Source organism: Carya illinoinensis, chromosome 11, assembly GCF_018687715.1.
Source record: "Carya illinoinensis cultivar Pawnee chromosome 11, C.illinoinensisPawnee_v1, whole genome shotgun sequence".
NCBI classification, from domain to species: domain Eukaryota; kingdom Viridiplantae; phylum Streptophyta; class Magnoliopsida; order Fagales; family Juglandaceae; genus Carya; species Carya illinoinensis.
Window position 1 is genome coordinate 34,667,324 of NC_056762.1, and position 23,839 is coordinate 34,691,162.

Genomic DNA, 23,839 nt, shown 5'->3' on the forward strand with positions numbered 1-23,839 from the left:
TGTTGGGCCGAGAGATGATGGGTCTTGTGCTTGGCTTGTTGTGCCTGATACACTAGCACTACTGATTGCATCTGTCTCCAATGTGAACGTCAGGCAAGCTTCTTTGTAGCTGTTAAACAAGATAAATTCCCTTCTTGTGGTGTCGAATCGGTTAGGGAATGGAAGAAGACTATAATTATCCCCCTTTGATGAGAGGTTTGATCTAAATCTTACTCTGATCAGGCTAGGGATGGTTGGTGCCAATGGATTGATTTCAGGTGAGTAAATATTCTGCAACAGTAGATCATTGCCACGTATAGCAGAAAAATGCATCGAAATTGCCAAGTGCTGAGAGGTTTCCAACTATTGAACTGATGAGTGGTTCTTAAAAGCAAACCCGATGCTTTCATGACTTTTTCCACAAGTGAGTTCTGTAGAGTTAATCACTAGAAAATCATCATTCTATACATCTTGTGTATACTCCACCATTTTCCCTCTCCCCTTTGCATTTTGTGATGAAATTTGTTGATTCTTGATCTGAATGGTTTCTCTGGTTAAATGGGTCTGTTGTGAGGTTGGCATGTTGAGATCCCAATGATTATGTGGAAGGAAGCTTTTGTGAAAATGGTTGTTAAGATCATATTAGTGGAGAGGGACAAATGCGGTCCTTATGCTTAATTTGGGATTTTTGGATTTGTGGGTGCGGTTTGCTAAGTTAGGGACGAGTTGGGATTGTCAGCTTGACGTCATGAGCAAAATGGAAGATGTGTGGGAATGGTTTTTAGGAAAGTGTAGAAAATTTGAGAATGGCCAAACCTTCCACAAGCATAGCAAAAATCCAACAATCTTTTGTATTTAAATGATACCCATGTATCTATGTTGTAGGCTCTTGGGAGAGTGAAACCTTGTTTCAATAGAATGTTGTTGTCGATCTCAACTTTAATCCTGATAAACTTTTTGCATGTAATCCCAAATTGGGTGTGTGCTTCTACATCTAGTAAGTTGTCCAAAGCTTTCCCAATATGTGTAGCATTGTTATAAGTCATGTGGTCAAACGGAAGGCTATGTATCTGCACAAAAAAGGCTGAGTGGTTCAGACCAATTTCCTACAAAGTAGATCCTGGTGGCCACAGTTTAAGAATGAGTAGGTGTTCTTTGAAGTTCCTGGGGCTTGGTTGAGAACTTTGTTTTTGTCTTGAGGGGACTGGAAAGTGAATAAAAACATATGTGCTTCTAGGTTCTATTATATATTTTTATATGAAGTTCCATGCTACTTTTATGCTTGCATTAATTGGAAGTCTGCTCAATGGATGTGCTGCAGCAAGACGCCCCACCATTTCAAATTCTGATTTTTTTTTTTCTTTTGCTTCTTCCATTGCAAGTTCTAGCTTGAGATCCTGTCATGAGAGGGCTTCAATTTGTGATATTAGCGAATCAATTTCCATTTAGATGGAAATTGTAGTTGAGATCTGAGTTGGGATTTTAGTAGTGTAAGAAAGACTTCATGGAAGAGTGGGGATTCACTAGGAAGTAAAGGGAGACTCTAGAGAAAGACATGGCTACGGTATGTAAATGGAAATTCATTTATGTAATTTTGATTTCTTATGATCTTTCAACTAAATGAATTATATTTATTATATTTTTAATTATTATTTGTTTCATGTTGTTAAAGGATACATGAATAAGTAAAAACTAATAAATAAATTTTTAATAATGGTTAAACACAAAGTATGGTTGAAACTGCAAGGTTGGAAGTGCAATATATTTTCTCAATGAGGAAAAGAGATATTGCTTAAAGCAGTAGCTTTAGATATTCCATCTTATGCCATGAGTTGTTTTAAACTTTCTCATAAGTTGTGTGTTGAACTAGAGGGTATGATAGCCAGTTATTGGTGGGGGCAAAAAAAAAAGGAAAGAAAGATCCATTGGGCTAGATGGCATGGTATGTGTACACCTAAATCTATTGTAGTTTTAAGATTCAAATATTTAGAAATCTTCAATATGGCTATGTTAGCTAAGTAAGGTTGAAGGCTTCTTCAATATAAGGATGGTTTGTTCTACAAGGTTTACAATGCTAGGTACTTCTATAATACTTCTCTTTTTGAGGCTTCCCTTGGTAGTTCACCCTCTTTTGCTTAGAGAGGGATATTGGAGGCTAAGAATCTGTTACTCAAGGGGGGAGATGTGAGAAGATTTTAGACAGTAATGGAAAACCACATCAAATTGCATATGGCGTAGGAGATTCTATTATATAGAAACTTTACAGGTATGTAAACGTTCCATACACTATTAAAGTTGTACATGCTATACAAGAAAAGATGATTATACATTCTATAATTAGAACAAATCAGTTCCTACATCTATGATTCTTTACATTACCATATATTGCTCCCTTGATATCAGCCTTGATTCTCTCCTTGATATCTATCGTAATTATCTCCAGAGAACAAGTCTATGTGATCTCCAACACCCCCCCTCAAGTTAAGCGTAGTTGGCAACACGCGAAACTTGGATCTAAATAGCTGAAATAGGGGACGGAATGGGCTTTTGGTGAATATGTTTGCAATTTGCAAGTGTGACGGTACATGTTTAATGTTTAAAACACCATTGTAGACTAATTCTCGAACAAAGTGAATATCGATATCAATATGTTGAGACCTTTTCAAGCAACTGGATTTCAACTCATGAAGATTGCACTGGTGTTATCACAGAGTAATATCGGCTGCTATTTTGTCTGAATTTGCAAATCATGACGGATGTTCAACATCCATTAACTTCAGCTGCGGTTAGTGCTAATGCTCGGTATTCTAATTCCGCAGAAGATCGAGACACTGTGAATTGCTTTTTAGAAGTCCATGACACTAAATTGTTTCCAATAAAAATTGCATAACTAGATGTTGATCTACTTGTATCAAGGCAGCCAGCCCTATCGGTATCAAAGTATACCGAGATATCTAAATTGTTGGATGGGTTGATATGGAGACCAAAATGAAGAGTGCCTTTAACATATCGGAGAATTCTTTTAACGGCTTGAAAGTGTTGATCTCTTGGTGCATGCATGAATTGACTCATTGAATTCACTGCATGTGTAATATTCGGCCTTGTAATTGTTAAGTACTGCAGTGCACCAACCAAAGATCAATAAGTAGTCGGCGAATTAAATAAAGAACCAATAGCATTTAAATGAGTGGAGACAACCATTGGTGTTGCAATTGGCTTTGAATCGAGTAAGTCAGCACGAAGAAGAACATCTCTTGCATACTTCATTTGACTGAGGAAGATTCCAGTTTTTGAATGAGTAACTTCTAGTCTCAAAAAATAATTTAAGTTGCCAATGTCCTTCATGGAGAATTCTTGCTGTAGTTTTTCAATGAAATTGTCAATAAGAGTCTTGTGGCTTCCTGTGATGACAATGTCATCAACGTATAAGAGTAAGTAAATAATACCATTAGCCGATGAATGGACAAATAGGCTAGAATCTGACTTGCTACAAGTAAAACCAATGGTAAGTAAGAATTTGCTAAATCGATGAAACCATGCTCTCGGGACTTTCTTCAAGCCATAAATAGCCTTTTTGAGATGACAAACATGATTTGGGTGAGAAGCATCAATATATCCTGGTGGTTGTTTTATATAGACCTCTTCTTGTAGAAGACCATGTAAGAAGGGATTTTTAACATCAAGTTGACTTATGATCCAGCCACAAGAGACTGCGATGGATAGAACAATTCTTACTGTTGATGCTCGAACAACTGGGCTGAATGTATCATTAAAATCAAGTCCATAGAGTTGAGTTTAGCCTTTAGCAACAAGGCGAGCTTTGAGCCTATCAATAGTTCCATCCGAATGATATTTGGTTCGAAAGACCCATTTTGATCCAACGACATTTGTGGAGGGTGGTCTTTGAACTAGGTCTCATGTGTGATTGAGCTTGAGAGCATGAATTTCTTCATTCATTGCAGCGAGCCATTCTGGAGTTTTGGTAGCACTTTTGAGAATCATTTCGGTTCCTTCATTACTAGTAGTGATGATAGTAAAGGAGAAGATGGAACTTGACAAACATAATTGTAATGTTTTGACTTTGATATACCAGCTTTGCCATGAGTTTTCATAGGATGAGAATTCTGATTTGAAGAATTCAAAATTGGTGGAGGCTGCATAGCTGATACATTCTCAGTTGCTAAATTACTTATAGAAGGCAAAGACATTGATGATACTCAAGAACTGTCCAACTCCAAGGCACATGATTTACATGGCCGAGACTCAATTTCTTGTGGTAATGGTTGGGAACCTGCAAAAGGATTAGTACCAGGCAAGGAAGAATTTGATATGCAGGGATCATGAAAGGAAATGAAATCTGATAAGGCTTGAGAGGGTTGCTGATTAGAAGACGAAGATGGAAATATTGTCTCATCAAATCGTGCATGCCTAGTTACAAAAACTCGATGTGTTGTAGGATCTAAACACCGAAATCCTTTATAGAAAAAATTGTATCCGAGAAAGATGCAAGGAAGACTTCTTGGCTCAAATTTATGTTTAGCATAGTCACACAAATATGGAAAGCACAGGCAGCCAAAGGTGCGAAACATAGCATAAGTAGGGGACTTACCATACAGAATTTCAAATGGGGAGAACTCATTCAAGATAGGTGTAGGCAAACGATTAGTAGTATACATGGTTGTACTAAAAGCTTTAACCCAAAAATGAAGAGGAACATTAGCATGAAAAAGCATTGTGAGGCCTATTTCAGTAAGGTGCCTATGTTTCCTCTTGGCTCTACCATTTTGAGATGGTGTATTGAGGCAAGAAATTTGATGATGAATGCCACATTTAATTAAATGAGACTGAAAATGGTACTTGTGAATTCACCTACCCCATCATTTTGAAATTTTTTTATTTTTACCAAGAACTGATTTTCAACCAAAGTTTGAAATCTTATGAAAGTTTGATAAAAATCAGCTTTATACTTTAATGGATAGAACCAAGTGAAATGTGAGTGATCATCGATAAAAATTACATAATATCGATATCCTGAGATTGAATTTATAGGTGCTGGACCCCATAAGTCGCAATGTTTGAGACCTAAGATATTGTTTGAGCAACTCTCACTTGCTTGAAATGGGAGTTGATGGCTTTTAGCCTTTTGACAACTAACACATAAAGATGGATTTGGCAATATAGAGGTAAGTGACAAAAGACCCTTTTTATTAAGCATGAAAAGTATTTTTGATGATAGATGGCCCAAACGAGCATGCCAAGTATCAAAGAAATTACAAAGATTCTATTTGGTAATAACGGAAGAAAAAACATGGTTTCCACGCTTCGGTAAATAGAGGCCATCTACTCGATTATTGCTTCCTACCACCTTCCGAGTTTGAAGATTTTGTATGACAAAATCATTTGTCAACAGAGAAAGGAAAATCATTTGTAAGCTTGCTGACAGATAATAGATTTTTGATTAAATTTCGCACAATAAGAACATCATTTAATGTAAGAGAAGGAGTAGGAGAGCATGAACCCGTGTGTGTAATGGGTAAAGATGATCCATTACCAACAATAATTTTGTCCGTACCAGTGTAAGGTTCCATCTTATCAACTTGAGACACATATGAGGTCATGCGTGCCGATGCTCCTGTATCAGTATACTAGTCAGCAGTGTCGTTGCTAATTGTGCAATTTGCAAGTGCTTCAACAAGATGTGCATCATTTTTTGTGTATATGTTTTTGCAGTCCATGGCATAGTGCCCTTCTTCACAGCATATTTGTCATCGAGGAGGACGTTTATACTGTTGTTTGCCATGATTTCCTCCCTTGAATTCACCTACCTTATATTTCTGTTGATAATTATTAGACTTTGCATTTCGGTTTGCAGAGGAGACATTAGCAACATAAGTAGAGGCTCCTGCATTGTTATCAATGGACTTGGAAAAAAGATCAAAGCTTTCAACCTTAGGGACAACATCTTTGAAACTCGGAATTGGAGTTAAAGAGAGTTGAGTGGTGGAGAAGGTTGAGAATTCATGGCCTAGACCACATAAATACCAGTGGACTTTGTCAGTATCTTCAACTGGTCTTCCCATTGCCGATAGTTGATCACAATGAGATTTGAATACTCGAGTGTTTTGAAACGCTGCGAGAGCCACACTTCATTAGATGAAGTTCATCCTTGATTTGAAGCTCACGAACCTTGGACTTGTGGCTGAAAGCAATTTCAAGGGCAGTCCAGACATCTTTTGATGTCGTGAGTCCAATGACTATAGATAATGCTTCCTTCATGAGAGAGGAAAGAAGAAGGCTCATGACAAGTTGGTCATTTTGCTTCCAAAGATTATGGGTTGTGGGGTCAGTGGTAGCAGAGGGCATTGAGGTTGAACCATTAACATAACCATAGAATTTTTGACATTGCAGCAGGGGAGAATTTTTGACATTGCAACAGGGGTACAACTTGGCTACGCCAAAGGAGAAAATTTTTTGATGATAATTTTATTGTTACCATGTGAACTATGGTGTTGAAGGAGAGGGTAGAAGAAGAGTTGTCTAAGGCCATAAGATCAGTTGGAGGTTAATCCTATAGAGCTCTTGATGAGAAGATTTTAAACAGTAATGGAAAACCACATCAAATTGCATATGGCATAGGAGATTCTATTATATAGAAACTTTACAAGTATGTAAACGTTCCAAACACTATTAAAGTTGTACATGCTATACAAGGAAAGATGATTATACATTCTATAATTAGAACAAATCAATTCCTACATCTATGATTCTTTACATTGTCGTATATTGCTCCCTTGATATCAGCCTTGATTCTCTCCTTGATGTCTATCGTAATTATCTCCAGAGAACAAGTTTGTGTGATCTCCAACAAGATGGAGTGTGGGTAATCATAGGAGTATCCATATCCTGAAAGACTCTTGGATTCCTGGCTGTCATGAACTATGTAAGGACACATCAGTATTTTGCAACCAGCATAGCAATGGCTTGGTTGCATTAGATGATCAGGTTTCTTCTTTATTGGACTGCAATTCTCATTGGTAGAATATGTCTAAGGTTAGGACTCTCTTCAATCCAAAAGTTGCAGAGGCAGTGTTAAGGATTCATCCCAGTTTTTCTAATGAGCCTAATAAGTGGCTTTAGGAGCATGAAAGGAGTGATAGCAATAGCAATGGCTTGGCTGCATTAGATGATCAGGTTTCTTCTTTATTGGACTGCAATTCTCATTGGTAGAATATGTCTAAGGTTAGGACTCTCTTCAATCCAAACGTTGCAGAGGCAGTGTTAAGAATCCATCCCAGTTTTTCTAATGAGCCTAATAAGTGGCTTTAGGAGCATGAAAGGAGTGATGTTTTCAGTGTTCAAAGTGCATATAGGTTTTTCAAAGATTTATTATCTACTAGTACAGGGGACATCTTTAGAGGCCTTTAAAAAGAAGTTTTGGAAGGATTTATGGAAACTAAAAATTCCCCATAAGGTCAGAATTTTTGCATGGAGTGCTTGCAAGGAGATTCTTCCCACCAAGTCAAACCTCCTTCAAAAAAGGGTCTTGGTGGATTGTTCTTGCTGTTTCTGTAATGAACCGAGGGAAGATCTAGCCCATGCTTTATTTTTTTGTCCAGCTATTCATCATATCTGGGTAAACCATTTTGTGGTATTGCAAAGAGTGGAGTGTTTTAGATCTTTTATGCTTACTGCTATGGAGATCAATACTACAGAAAACCACTGACAAGCTTTCAGATTTCATTCTCATGGCATGGGGGTTCTAGTATAGAAAGAATAAGATGCTTCATGAAGGTATTAAATTGTCTCCTCAACAAGTATTGAGATATGCTCTTTCTTTGAAGTTGGTTCTGCCTATATGTCCTCATAAGCATCCCTCTATCATGCCTCTGTCCTATAGGTGGAGTCCTCCTCTACCTAACTGGTTTAAACTTAATGTTGATGGGGCACTCTTTTTTTACTGTAATAAAACTGGGATTGGTGCTATCCTTCGTAATTCTTTTGGTGATGTGATCATGGCTCTTAGCAAAGTAGAAGAGGAGTTCTTGGAACCTAAAAATGTGGAGGCTATGGTAGTGTTGAGAGGTCTGCAATTCTATCTTCAGAGTGGTATTCATAATCTTCTTATTGAAAGTGATTGTCTACACTTAGTGGAGGAGATTAACAATGTTGCTGAGCCTTTTATAGCAATAAGAACCATGATAGCTGAAATTAGAAGACTGATGCTCCGTTTTATGCAATGCAAGATACAGCATGGTTCCTAGTTGATTAATGCAGCAGCCCATCATCTTGCACAGCATGCTTGGTCTATCTTTGATATGCAATTATGGTGGAATGGTGCACCTCATTTTATTGATAATGTGGTTTACATTGATGCTCTTTCTTGTAAGCACTCTTAAGGCCTTTTGTACCTATTTGAAATGAAGTTATTTTCCTATCAAAACAAAAATAATAATAATAATAATAATAATAATGGTTAAAAAAATGAAAAACCCCATCTTTGGCTAAACTTCGGTCTATATAATCATATGCAATTTGCTTGCTAAGCATTTACATTGGATTAGATAAATGTCAAATTTAGCTCACCATCCGGCCCCTCAAGAAGGACCCAAATCCATCCAACCCTAGACTACTTTGCCACAGAATAGAAAACACAGCCTCCTAACTTCATCCTCCGCGGGAGCTTTACATAAGTCCAAGTTTTCTTCATTAGTTACCAACTTACCCAATAAAGAAGAGATATTTAGGAGTGCTACCCACATATGATTAAACATTGGATTAGACAATATAGAAGAAGGACCCAAATCCATCCGACCCTGGATTGCTTTGCCGTAGAATAGAAAACACAGCTTCCTTACCCAATAAAAAAGAGATATCTAGGGGTGCTACCTGTGGGCAGAGGCACCCTTTCCCTGCACCCCCGCATATGCAGGGGGTGGTGTTTCCACCCCCGCACCCCAGCCTCGGGAGGCTAGGGCGGTGTCCCCCGTTCCGGTGCTAGGGTGGCGAGGCGGACATCCCATCCACCCTACCTCCCGCCCACTTCAAGAATACTAATACTCTATTGGGCCTAAAAATTATTTTTAGGTCCAAAAATATTTTTTTAAACTCAAATTATTATATAATTTAAATCGTAAATTAAAATTTATATATATAATAATAATTTAAAAATTAATAACATAAAAATTATGGTATCAATTTTTAAATTTGTTAGACTTGTTTATAAGAATGTGAGATTTGTTCACAAGATTACACATGGCATGGACACCCTAGACCAACCTTATATAAAACTCCAAGACTATACAAGAGTCTCTGCATGCCCATCCATGCACAAAAGCTCTCTCTCTGCATCTGCAAAAAAACTTGATGTTCATCCATAACACACGGTAGGAATGTCTAGCAAACCCATGATTTAATAATCACAAGTCACACATCATCAATGGTCGGTCTAGAACACACGAATTTAAGGACAAATGCAAACCGAAAGTCATCTTCAGCCTTCGCCATTTCTGGTTCCGAGAAGATAAAACCAAGTTCTCCATCAATATTAACAAGATACCACATCGGAAGCTTGAAAGAACAAGTCGTAAACTTAGGCACCACTTGAACGTACGAAAGATGGCCTCCATCCCCAGCAACCCCCACCAAAGAGGGATCAGATGGCACCGCCATGGGCAAACCCTAGGCGAGAAAGTCCAGAAAACTACAAAATTTGAAGTTCCTGAATTTACGGAGCATATTCAAAAAAGAAAAAATTGATTAACCCCCCCTTTGTTTTCTAGGAAGCTAGGATATACGGCCAGCCATGGGCGCAAACAGAGAGGGGCAATAACAAGATGGCCATTGCTCATTACACAATCATAAACAGGCCTGGGGCCACCAAGCTCGCCCTTCGCCGCCAACCCCCCCCCCCCCCCCCCCCCCCCCGCCCCCCCCCCCCCAAAATATATTTTTCTCATTCAAGCTAATGTATTACGCAATTTCTTCTGCATCGAGTACCTCAGCATCGTATTTACCTCTTTTTTTTTCTTTCTTTAATCTCTCTCTTCACTACAATATCATCCTTTTCACTTCAGCTATAATGATCATTCACTTGCCCAACTCTTACATATCTACTACGATGATATGACTATTTGTTACATAAAAGACCCATTGATTTTCAATTCTCAAAAGTTTATTTCAATTCTCACTTCTCAAATGCTCTTCAAGTTCTACTTCAATCGTAGTTACCGCATAAAAATCAAGACTTATTTATTATTTACAATGATTTCAATGATCTTTTTCCGCTCGAGGTGCATGCTGCATGCATAGCAGTCCAACCCTAGTCCAAAAGAAATGAAAAGCTAATGTAGCTGACAGTCTAAAGCACTTGCTAAATAGCAACATAACAGTTCTAAAGCACGTCTATTTACAATCACAATCCCCCACCCCCCCCCCCCCCCCCCCAAAAAAAAAAATTATTCATTACGCTTATATCACGGTGACTGACCATGAGTCCTGTTCATCAGCAAGCTCTCTCACTTCTACACCACAATTTCCATGCGCAGTATTCACAAGATTCTCTAAGCCTGGACTCTCTAACTCCCCCACTACTGCATAATCAGCACTTTTTAGTTTCAAGTTAGCTCTAAAAGCAATATGTCCCCCCCAGCACCAAAAATATCGACCCACTAGCAAACAGACAGACAATAATGATGAACAGGAAAAAAAAAAAAGTCACAGGTCCATGTTTCAGTATTCTGCAGAATCCGAGCTTATTACAGTCCCTTCACCTTCTATAGACGACATGGGCAATTTACTTCCTGGGCTCAGCTTCTTCACGTCCAAGCTGGAGCAAATCAAGATTCTTCTCACCATGTTACAGAATTCCCTGGAATACAATAACCAAATAAAAAAAGGCTAGACTGAGGAATGCGTCATAAGAGAGAATTCCAAACACCACATTTGAATGAATCATACTTTAATTTTGAGACCGAGAAGAACATTAGAGGAACATGTAGTTTAGACATTCCAAACAGTGACAGTATTTGAATGCTATTTTATTTTGGAACAGGCAGTGTTGAAGATAACTTACTGCCATGGATCATCTCCCATGAGCATCATATCACCTTCGTCATCAGTATAGACAATTTGCCACTTGTCAAGGGGGCGAAGCTGTCCCTTGATGTCAAACATGTCCTCAAGTTCATCTATAAGCTGACTATATCCTTCCAACATGGTTAAGTCCACAGCACGACCAACAGCAACCCCCTGCATTTGAACCTTTTGGATATTTGAAGCCCAAACACGGTCAGAAAATAGCAGAAGGGGCTATTAATCTTAAATATATTTATCAAATGCTTAAAAATTTCCACTCAGTACCTTGGTGCGACTTCTGGTTGAAGTAGAGCAGTTTTGCTTGCTCTCTTTTGGCAGTACTTGCAGCTGTCCCAGTTCCTTTTCTTGTGAACCTTTTGAGAGATCAGACTTATGGTCTGAATAAGTAGCTGATGGGGTACTTCGTCCTTCACTGGATCCACTTGACACGCTAATTGGTTGTGCAGTTGCCTTCATCATAGGAGTTGAGCTTGTAGAGTTATTAATCAGCTCAATACCAAACAATCGGCACCCAGAAGCAGTGTCAGCTCTCTTCTTCGCTTTCTCAACAGTGTCAGGCAACGGGTCATTGCTCAGCTTTGATGAGTGTGCAGTTGTAAAGCCTGAGAGAGAAGGCCAACCAGACACACTTTTGCAATCATCCACCGCATCCTGAAATTGATGGTGGGTGACATGTGTATGAGGAGAGAACCAGCTCCCACCAGTCTGAGTCCTTGAAATTGGGTTGCTGTTGTTAATATCTGTCTGCTTGTGATGCCACATAACATGATTTTCACTTCTTTTGCCTTCAGCCATTAAATGTGTCATTTCATCAGACTGCACCAATGTAGGATTCCAGAGAGTTGATCCAGTCAAACTAGTATCATCTATAAGTTAGAGAGAGAGGACTTTAGAATGTCACCAACTCCAATCTAGTACAGAATAAACGGAACGAGTAAAGAACTAAAAAAAGGTTTATCTCACCAAGATTTGCAATTTCAATAGGCGTTCGAGACCTTTTGTTCTTTGCTGGAGTGGGTTGAGCCAGGCTTGCAGGTACTGAAGGCACAAAGGGCTCTATCTCCCATGGTGAAACCCGATCTGGTCTTGGAATCGATGCTGGTTCATCCCATTGAACCTAAAAAAAATAATGAAATTGGATTGCCATACTAGTTTGAAACAGTGGACAATTAGGGAATAAAGAAATTACTTTTAGAGATCGCCACCTCGAACCTTTCCAACGGGAAGAAAAATCTTCAATCCCAATTATTGTGCCCAAAAACCTGATCAATTAAAGATGCAGAACAAGAATATTTGAGAAAAAGCACACAACAAACAAACAAACAGCAATTGCATATTGGAAATATACTACCTTCTCTCTGGGGAATCCTCTACCTCAAAACTCATCTTAAATCTCATGCCAACTCCAAACTTATTGTTAACAGCTTCCAAATACTTATTCAAGCTTATTATGAACTGGCTTGTCCTGATCATTTTAAACAAAGCAAATGAAATCAATGATAAGATATCTTACAAGAATTTTTCTACAGAAAATTCTATTCAAGCACATGCAAAAGAAGGAACATATCACGCATACCTTGGCTTGTAAAATACTACAAACATAGTTTGGGTTGCAACAGCGTGAGATGCAGTTGCAAGCACTCCTAAGTGCATGCTCTGACTTGAAATCACCGATGATGGCATGCTGCTCTGTTGACGGGCAAGACGCCTCAACCCAACTCGCAACTCCCCATTTTCTCCCCTAGACAAGCAATTCATTGATGAGTTACATTTTTGACATTGGTACTACATTTTTTTTATGACTAGGAACCTCAACATGGCAGGAACCTTTGGACCCACCCATAGATGGTAAACCTCGGATATATGACCCCAGCCTCCAAAACCATCGATTAGGAATCTAAGGAACTCCTAGTGACCACCAGGCATCCACCTCAAAAGAAATATGAATAAAACAAGACGAGAGGAGGGAAAAAAAAGGCATTTACCTCAGAAATACAAAGGAGTCCCCAGCAACTAATCTCTTAGATGTCACAAAAACACTCCATCCCGTGGTAAGCAAATGTCTCCGTGGTTGACCTGTTCATTGAATTAGAGACACAGAAACATGAGTGAAAATAGATTATATTATTTTATTTTTCCAAGCAGATGTATAAATTGTTGCTCTGGATCAGTTTGAACAATTCGTGATGAGTCAATGAAACCCCCATCTCTTCTAAAATTAATGGAATCTCATCCCAATCACAAGGGAAAGAGTAATAAGCTTAATCAATTGCCTCTGAAAATATGCTTGAAATGCCACGCATAACCATGAAGATCCTTAGCAACCAATTCCTGAGTTGGGGTCGACTGGGTCATGTCCTGAAATAGATCCACAAACGGAAATCAAACATTGAATCGAAGAAATGAAAAGCAAACCTTTTAGTAGAAAGAAAAACGTTACCAGAGGAGGAAGGCATTCTGTGGCATGTTTGCGTAAAACAGAAAACCCGCCATGCGTACTCGTATCAGAAGCTGTCAAAACTTTGCAGAACGAGTGAACCGTAGGCCTTGGAGGTTCAGGAAGGCAGTCATCAGGACTTGTAGGCTCATTTTGCTAGACATATTTCAACATAATTGAAATCATTCAAAAAATATAAACACAAAACAAAACTCTTTGTTGCCCAAACACTGAAGTATGTAGAAATCAGAAACAAACACCCCTGCTGCTTACATCTGCATCTGGAACTAGAGTAATTTGTGCATAAACCTCATCTGTTTCTTGCTCCGCCTAAAAAAATACACATAGAAACAGAAAAAATATAATAATGAGTTTTCCTATGCAGCAATTTTCACAATTTATTCCAACGCTCCGTTTGGTTGTTGAGAAAAGGCAGGAAATAAAAAGAAAATCTAATATTAACTTTGGAATTTGGGGTTCCAATTTCTTGAGACCCCATAAAACTAAAATCCAATTCAAATGAGCCTAACTCAACTAATAGGTCCAGCTCAACTCGGTTTTTCACGTTTAATATAAGTTTAGACCAGACAGCTACTTTATTTCCTCCATGTTCCCATGGCCAAACAGGAAAACCGAAAAATAAGGGTAATAGCAAAAAAAAAAAAAAATGACAAATCGAATAGAGAAAAAATACCAGCAGATCAACGTTGAGAATACGACAGAGAATCTTCGGGGGGAGTTGAAACAGTGGACTCCTATGATCCAGCTCCTGATTTGTGGATGCCTCCAACTACAACCACCGGAAAAATAGCATTTTTCTTTTCAGAATTCAGAACACTTTCAGAAAGGAGAGCCCCAGCAGACTCCAACTACCATAAAAACAAAACTAACTGTGTCTCTCGCTTCTTCTTTTCCTATCAAGCACCTTTTACCAGGAAAAGCATTCGCACACTTACTTGTTCCATGTGCCCCTGCGGAAAATAGAAAACCCTCTCGCCGGACCGAGGCACGTCCACCAGGGGGCCCGCGCAAGCTTTCCATAACTCCAAATACAGATCATCCCTTCCACAACCTAAGAAGAGATCAAAGGAAGAATCTTCAGATTTTACCAGGAAAATAAACCCCTAGAAAATTTGAAAAAGATAAATTCAACGGCCATTTCACCTTCCGCCGAAACATTTGACTGCGCAAAAGACCCGTCCCGATATGCCATCATTGAAACCCGAGTCAAATACACAAAAGAAAAGCTCACCTAAAGATCTTTCCGACACACTGAATCCCCTCACTATATACAAATAATACACCTCAATTTCACACTAAATTTATGATCATTCCCAAGCCGTTAGCACGAATTATTACAAAAGCTCCGACTTTTCGCTTCCAGTACGGCGCTTTAAAACCGAGTCACAAGCGCTCTCTTTCTCTCTCTGTCTCTCTTTTTCTCCCTGTAACGACTGCAATCGAAACCGTAAGCAAAACCACCTTCTCCACCCTGGGAACCGTTACGAAACCACCTTCGGAGCTCGCAAAACCACACTCTCTCTCTCTCTCTCTCTAGAAACTCTATCGAACGCAAGGCACTCTATGTCTTATGGAAAAAAACGGCGTAAGAGAGAATCGCCCAACACCGCCTTGCGCGCGTCTTATTATACGCGACTTTAGTTGCTTTAACTTAACTCTCTCTCACTCTCTCAGCTTTGTATCCCTCTAACTTAACTAACCGTAGTTGGGATATAACCGGAGGGGGCGGGTAAACGGGACGGCGAGCGTAACGGAAGGGGCTTGGGGGAGGGGGAAGTAAAGAGGAAAGACACTTGGGTCTGTCTGACCCTCAGGTTTCAGTCAGTGCCATGTGATAACGTCTGGGGAGGGTATTTTTACATAAATTTGTTGGTGGGTACGGAGCATTGGGATGCGTGAAGTTGGGGGTTGACGGAAGACGTTTACTGCTGGCGTTTCCGTCACCGTTAGCTGCCGTCCCTGTCGTTGTCTGCTTCGAAGCAGGCAACAGGGTTGGCCGCTCAGCCCCAACCCGGCAGCAGAGTTTCTTCTTTTTTATTTCATAGGGAATTGATAGTTTATTTGACCTGCAGGTTTGGAGATAATTACGGTCGTTTGCCATTGGATTACAGGGACCACATAAACACGTGGTAAGCGTTGGATCTTCGTCCTCGTTTTTCTCTCTCTTCACCAGACAATCTGCTTGCGGTCCCGGTGGTCCTCGTCAGCCCACGTCAACTTAGTACCACTTGGAGGTCCACGTGGTTAGGTCTCGTGGCGGCCATAGCCACGTGTATGGTTGATTACCGCTTACCAGCTTCCACGGAGTACTTTTCCTGCTTTCCTCAAGCTGACCCAATGATGACATTTCGAGAGGATTTTTGGACTAGTTTAGAGAGTCAGAAGAAATAAATATCTCGCGATACAAATGAAATAATTTAATAATAATAATAAAATATTTTGAATTGAATATTTTTTAGATTTTAAAAAAAAATTAAATAAATAATTTAGAGATTTAGAAAAATTTAAATATTTTTTAATTATTTTTTGAAAGTTTTAAAAAATTATAATGATTAGTTTAAAATTTTCATATTTAAATTATATTTAAGAAAAAGATAGAATGAGATGATAAATTTTAAGATAAAAGTTATGAAAAAATCTTCACAACCTCCCAACACTTCATACTCTACATTTTTTTTAATTTTTATTATTTTATTTTTTATTAAATATTTAATATATAAATAATGAATAAAAAAATTAAATTAATTTAAAAAGAATAAATTCAAAAAAATTATTAAAAAAATTAAAAAATTAAAAAAGAAAAAGTGGAGTGTGGAGTGTTGGGAGGTTGTGTAGCATTTCCCTTTACTTATATAAATAATATGTATTACACATATTTGATAATAGAATAATTCATACAATTACTTTATCTTAGATATTTTATTTTTATTTTTAATTATCATCATCTTTTGATTTTTTTTTTTTTATCCAAAAGTTATAAAAAAATATTGTATAAAAAAAATAACAAAATAACAATTTTCATGAGCTTGGTAATGAAAAAAGTTGGGTCCTATTCATGGATTCATGCAATATGTGTGGATATTGGAAGTAGGTCTTTCAAAATGTGTAGTTATCGAGATGTATTTAATCTCATTGAATTTGGTAAATCCACAAAGATTAGATGCTTTTTTATGTTGCAGATGCATGAACGTTAGTCCCCCGTTTATAATCAGTGAGCTGAAGGTCCTATTGCTTAGTATTATTACATGCAATTTTGGATGGGGATTTAGCTAACAACTGAAAAATAAAAATAAAGTAAAGTTTTCAATTATGGACCACCTCCAAATTAAGTAGATTTTCCTGAAAAAAAAGAGTAAAATATATGGGATAATTTATCATATATAATATAATATGATCATGCGATGTACAAATGTGCACATGACATGTGATCCACATTGACTTTTTTAAGAGGTATTTATCATGTAAACTTTACTAATTAACTAATTATGATATGATGTATTAATAGTTTTCAGATAAATACTTTAGTTATAAATAAATTATATAAAAGTAAATTTATAAACTGATGTGATATATTACAGTCCATCATATTATAAAGTTATTTTTAATATAAAGTATTAGATTTAACACATCACGTAAAGTCACGTCAATTTCTAAGTTTATTTTTATATAATTTTTTTATAATTAATAATATAATCTAGAAGTATTTATGTCTCATATATATGATCACATGCTACCCTGTTAATATTGTTTCATCCATACATATGGTTTAATTTATACTCTATATAATGCCCGACAGTTACTTAAAAAAATGGTGAGAGATGGTGTGTACACGTAATTGCTTATCTATCTGGTTTTGTACTATGAAGCATCGATCGATAGTTATAATTTATAAAATTAAACACGTTAGGCACTCTTGTTTTTTAATTTATTTTTAAATGTCTAACACCACTACTCTGGCTTGTCTCAACAATTTTTAAATCCTGATGCGATGAATATATATGTTGAAATAATGCATGCGTGAGTAATTTGTTAATTTCTCCAATTTATTATTTGTGATTAATAAAATAAAGAGAAATGATAATTATAATCGTGACTGCGTAAGTATTATGTAATCATTTTAGAAATAGTAAATACATATAAGATCTACATAAAAATTAATTTTTTAGTAGCGAATCTCACTATTTTTTGAAACAAGTATTACACGGCACTTGCGTATTCCACGACTGTATGTAGGATTATTATAAAATAAATAAATAATAACAATTAATGTTAGGAGAAGTTACTTAGATTGATTATTTAACAAATTATTTACAAAAAATAATTATTTTTTACGAAAATAGACTTTTCTCATGATAAATAATCATTTACGTTCCAAATAATTAAACACAAAATATTATAAGCATTTTTCTTAGTGTAACATATATAAATATATATATATATATTCATGCATCATCGGTTGTTCACATCTTATACGTTTTGTTCTATGTTTCTTAGAGTTTACGATGACGGCATGTTTGTATCGTATTATACCCACGCCTTGTGTTGGTGTTTGTGCTTTCAGTACTACACCTACATATAAATTAATAAATTCATATTATATAATTAATGCTAATAAAAAAAGGGTTTGAAAGATGATCAGGGTTTCTTGAGATCAGCCAATAATATTATAGGAATTAGCTAAACTCATATATTATATAGAATTATATATTTAATGTTTATAAACACATGAGTCCCACCAACATGCAAGTTGACCATATAGTAAAATGTAAAACCACAATATACATATAATAACATCATTATATATACACCGTCTTACGTCAGATTAGGTTGCTTTTGCCACCTTCTGTGAAGACTACCATAAAGTAGTAGTGTTGATTCAACGAATATTTGGGACTGGGAGCGCAAATTTCTAGCATGAAAGAACAGGAGGTTATTTGAGTTGTTATTCTTTGTAATTGTTGATCATGAGTCCGGATTAAGCTTGGTACTTCCATTTAGAAAATCGTAAAAGTATCAAGTTCAATCAGTATTAGATACTCGTAAGACTTTCCCGCTCAAGTTAGTTTATCGAAAAAAACATCGCGAGATATCACATTATTCAGTCAAGCGCATTGTATAAAGAATCCGTGAGCCATTTAACTCAAGTGAAAATTGTGACGTTAGTTTCATGGAATATTGACTAGAGCAATTCCTATCAAAATTGATCTTGGTCTCCTACCAATAAAGATAACATTTGTTAATCCAACTTGAGATTAATTAATGTAAGGTTTCCTCTATATCCCTACTTTGCATCGTTCTCACCTCACGCAACTCTTTGTATCCTGCAAAGAATATATGATATTTTTAGACATGATCGATGGATACCTACCCCCACCACTTTATATATATATATATATATATAGTTGATGTTTTCTCTCATAAGTCACGCTGATTAATTTAATTAAAGCTTAGGGAGATCAATAGTGATTAGGAGTGGAAGCAATTTTAAAGAATTATATGATTTATATTTATAAGTAGGTCCTGGCTGGTAGCTAGCTAGCTAGGTAGAACGTGAAAACACATGAGGAAGAAGAAACTTGTCAATATAAGAAAATTAATTATTTGTGACTAGTTATTTCTTATAAAAATAACTATTTTATCTTGAAATGAGTATGTTTGGTCGTAAATAATCATTTTCGTTGCAAATAATCTATCACAAATGCTTATTTTTCTTCTATATTTTTCCAAAAAATCTTTTTTTTTTTTTTCCTTTTTTAATCAATAAGAAGAAAGGAACAAATTATCAAAAATGGATGGAAGAAGAATCCAACAAGCACACCCCACATGAGGCAATAATATTAATTTTTGGAAGAAGAAGAAAAAGATGAATATGGTTGACCGTACAGATCATATTGCACCATGCATACTTAATTTTGGGTTTAATTATATAAATAAATAAATATATATATATATATATATATATATAAGAGAATTAAATTTTATTCTCAATTCCAATTAGTAATTGGAACTTGGAATAAAGGGATTAGTTATAGATAAGAAGAATATTCTAATTAAAATGTTTTCTATCATTAATTCTTTCAAATATTATTTTTCATATTGACTTCTGACCCCATCCATGCTTGTCATGATCAAAGACTAATTAATATTTATTTATTTTTAACTATTGCACAAGTTGAAATGGTCAAGACACACGGTTAGGAACTATACCGTTAGCCTGCCACCTAAGCTGTATCAAACCTTTAATGGATTTATTATATAATAATATATGATGTCCTTTTATAACAAATGCAATTAATTAAACTGTGCTTGATAATTAGTTTTTAATTGCACAAACAGGTGGCGCCTGTCCTACCACCTTAATTATTCACTTTTCTTTAAAATAAATTAATGTGTAATATTGCATGTAACAATTTGTGACCATGAATAATCTGTAAATTACGAAACGATATTTATAGTTTTAAAATATTTAAATTCTGCATATTCTATAAATAAATTTAAAATCTACATAAAATTTTTTATTCTTTTTTAATAAAAATAAGTTAACGAAACTTGTACATATTAAAACTATATCTTATATTATCAAATAAATTATTCGATGTCCCTTTTCATTGGAGTGTTGGTATGATTTCTGGATAAAAATAAAGAAGATTAGAAATTCGTTGAGTCCAAGTCAGCAAGGTTTCTTAAAAATAAATAAATAAATAAATAATTACACTTAATTAGTGGTGTGGAGATAAGCATCATTTTCTATTATTTTAGCATTTAAACGAGAGGACATGCAAGAGAGCTAGCTAGCAAAGACAAATTAAACCAATTAAAGCGGGGTAATGTGTGTTTGCCTGTCCCCCACCGTGCATAATTAGGCTCTACATATATATATATATATATATAGTATATTTCTTATACATATATATATGATTACTTTATAGCCCGACACCTGTCCATTATTATTATTAATTTGGATACAATAATTGAAGTATTGCTTTAAGGTAATGGGATAGGATTCATATTATAAAAACTATTAGGGTTAGCATAATTTGGAATTTTTGTGAAGGGGTGAAAAATGAGTGGTAAACCAATTATTGGGCGTCCAAATGCTACTATATACTTAAAAAATGAATCTAAGATATTGGTATAGCTTACAAGAATAATTTTACGTACAATCATAATAATTTATGTATATAATGTATTTATTTATTTTAAAAAAAATATTATACAACGTTTAAGTATTTTACGACTGTAAATATTATTTTTCAGTTTTATAATGATAGGTTTTTTAGGTATTAAAATTTGCCTAAAATTAATTACAATATTCAAATGGAAGAATGAATTCTAAAAAAAGAAAAAATCATGCTTTTATGTTAATGATGCTCGCTCTAGTCTATCTAATAAGATGGCACCCATTTAAAAGTTTCACTTTTTATTTTATTTTATTTAATGAAGCAGTGTCGATAACCATCGTAGGAGAAGACTTGAAATGCGATGTACGTGTGGAGATAAATAAATGTTTGGAGTTTGTGAGGACGTTGTGTTGTGCACCAAAACAACCTCACCATTATGACAAGAAATGTTAAAATTTATAAATTAAAGTAAATTGATGTATTACATTAATACCTTAATATTAAAATAATATATGGCTCGCAATCATGAGAGCTGAAATTGATAAATAGTTTTAGAAAAGAGAAGAAAAAATAAATAAAAAACGACAAGGCTGTTCTTGATTCCCTCAAGCCCTCAACGATCTCCAATGGAACATGCCACGGATTTCCCCCACCATCCTCTCAGACCTGGAAAGCTTTTACTGTCGTCACTACAGACTAAAGACAAACAGTCTTTTCACCAAACCAAAAAATTAGAGAGAGAGAGAGAGAGAGAGAGAGAGAGAGAGAGAGAGAGAGAGAGTTAATTAACAATTTCTTTCTTCTAATAAGAATAATTTAACAAATAAGCAATCAAATTAAATGAAGCATTGGTCCTTGGTGGGGGCAAGTGATATGTGTATGCAGACATGCACCATGTGGGCGGTGTTACTTTGCTGCTTACTCTAATCAATCTGCACAAATTAGAGAACTCACTTACATCAGATTATAAGTCAAATTAACTTTGCAAATCAAATATCCCAACTAAGATGATTTTGAGCCACTCTCTTTCTTCCTTTTCCCTTTTAATTTTACTCATCTAGGATCAATTTGGCATTGTTTAGGTAGTCATGGCATGTAGGGTATCCCCACAAAACTTCATTATTTCTAAAAGCTAGCATGCCCAACTAAGGATAAGGAGTAGTTTATTTTAGTTGGGTGCCTTAAAAAAAAACCCTTAATTTTGGGTTGGAATCCATGTGAGGACAATCATGCTCAAAAGGGGAAAAATAAAATAAATACTGTATTGATTGCTTTGTGTGCTTAGAGGCTACCCTTCACTTCACATTTGCCTTCAAGATGGCTGATCAGTGGGGACTTTGGTCCCCAAAGGTAGAATGATTTTTCACTTTCTTTTGACTCATGATTTTTTAGGCTTTTTAAGCCGTTGGATCTTATGATTAGGACTTGCTTTGCTCGATGATGTCATGACGTGGACCTAGTTTTTTTCATTCCTTTTAAGCTTGAGAGCCACCGGACAGAGTGGACACTCATAATTTCCCTCCCTATGCAGTTCCTCCGCAGAAGAATGGACACATCTTTTTATTAGAGACATCTTGATCCTGGACCTAACCTCCACATTCTCTTCTTCGTTTTAGACTTTAAGCTTTAAATTTTATGGGTAGGCGTAGGACCACAGGTAGGATAGAGAAACATTTAGCTTCATGCATATATACAACTTACAAGACTGATTTTCCTATGACCTATTCCTGCATGCATGCTTGGATTCAATTATATTAGGTTATCCGTGTCTACAGAGGTTACGATAATTAAGACGTTAGAGATGTGTCTTTTTTGTTTTAAAAAATAATAATACTAGTTACAAGTCGATGTAGAGGACACATCATTCACGTTTTAGAATTCTTCGTCTATGGAATCTTAATAATATATATGACAAACGTGCACTTTGGGAGATGGTAGTTTTGTTGTAAAAAATAAAATAAAATAAAATAATAATGTGATATATTTTAAATAAGTAATATTAATTAGTGGTTAATTGTTAGTATAAGTTACGCGGGTACTTAAGTGCGTACGCTTACTGTTGATGCATGTAAATGAATCATGAAATAATTCTCATAAAGGTTGCCTATAGCCCTAACAAAAACCGGCAATATAGATATAGAGCTCCATTACAGAACCTGATCGATCTGGGAGATCCCAAGACGACAGACATGACTAGGTTAAACTAGAACCCATTTCTTTCATGCAGTACGCACCCTCTTGCTTTTCTGATCATAATTAGGCACTGGGACCCTTCCATTTTAAGATAATATATGTTGATGGGTCGCACATGTTTTTGTTTTTAATTACTGGTACGTAATTAGTTATTAGAGTTTCAAATGGGGTAAACCCGTATATTATATTCACAAGCCGGAGTGAAGAATATATCATTTTAAGGTTTAGTATTCTTGGTGGTGATCACTATGTGTGGTGTACATAGGATGCGTATGATCATATGATCAAGTTTTTAATTATTAACATAAGAGGGTGGTGTGCACTCTTTGAGAAAAGCTTATAATATTTAAGGTAGTTAATGCCTCTTAAAATACTATATTGCATTCAACATTATTCCACCTGCAAGTTGTTGGATGATGCATAGTTTCTTTCGCAACTTCTATAAACCTATTGCTGTTTTTCCTAGAAAATCTATGATTCCTGCTTCCATGGTTGTTGAAGCTAAGAATGAACAAAAAAAATTCAGCATGTCGTGTTGAAATTCAGTGTGCGAGATTTGCTTGTTCTCTCTGTTGAGTTTGAAAAACCAATATTTTATGCAGATCTGGTCAGGATTTTTGTATATATATAGATTGTGAAAGTTTTATTAAGGGACATGATTGATACAATCTTCGATTATTTTGTTAATGTGGAATCTTGGAAAAGTAACAGCATGATTGTGATTTAAAATTGTAAATAAACAAAACATCTCAAGATGTTGTCTTGTTGTGACGAGTGTTAGAATTGATCGAGCAATGTAATTTTCGCGTATCATGCAGATCTATGACTGGTTAAATTAATTAAATCTTAAGTACAAGGACCTTACGAAGGCATGCCATGGGGATGATGTTAGCAAATGTTGTCTCGAGCATGCAAGGAAATAATTCCATCTTTTACTTGGACTTTGAATAATCTTTCGGTCAAATTGAGGTTGATTACTCTACAGGAATGCCAG

General features: G+C 35.9%; 3 protein-coding genes across 3 annotated transcripts; 1 reads left to right on the top strand and 2 right to left on the bottom strand.

Annotated features, from left to right (window-relative positions):
* Positions 1 to 2,739: 2,739 nt before the first annotated feature.
* LOC122282417 (uncharacterized mitochondrial protein AtMg00810-like) lies at positions 2,740 to 4,187 on the bottom strand. Its single transcript, XM_043094368.1, has 3 exons — positions 4,070 to 4,187; positions 3,178 to 3,380; positions 2,740 to 3,096 (listed from the first exon to the last, which is right to left on the bottom strand). Exons 1-3 carry the CDS (start codon positions 4,185 to 4,187, stop codon positions 2,740 to 2,742), a joined length of 678 nt encoding a protein of 225 aa, XP_042950302.1.
* Positions 4,188 to 7,757: 3,570 nt separating this feature from the next.
* LOC122282418 lies at positions 7,758 to 8,240 on the top strand. The gene has a single exon (XM_043094370.1). The coding sequence runs from the start codon at positions 7,758 to 7,760 to the stop codon at positions 8,238 to 8,240; it is 483 nt and encodes a 160-aa protein (XP_042950304.1).
* A 1,962-nt stretch (positions 8,241 to 10,202) lies between these two features.
* On the bottom strand, positions 10,203 to 15,439 carry LOC122281532 (auxin response factor 9-like). Its single transcript, XM_043093094.1, has 14 exons — positions 14,675 to 15,439; positions 14,467 to 14,582; positions 14,205 to 14,300; positions 13,784 to 13,840; positions 13,514 to 13,666; positions 13,347 to 13,431; positions 13,059 to 13,149; positions 12,650 to 12,814; positions 12,425 to 12,538; positions 12,263 to 12,335; positions 12,037 to 12,190; positions 11,338 to 11,939; positions 11,051 to 11,238; positions 10,203 to 10,846 (listed from the first exon to the last, which is right to left on the bottom strand). Exons 1-14 carry the CDS (start codon positions 14,724 to 14,726, stop codon positions 10,708 to 10,710), a joined length of 2,085 nt encoding a protein of 694 aa, XP_042949028.1. The 5' UTR covers positions 14,727 to 15,439; the 3' UTR covers positions 10,203 to 10,707.
* Between the last annotated feature and the right edge of the window lie 8,400 nt (positions 15,440 to 23,839).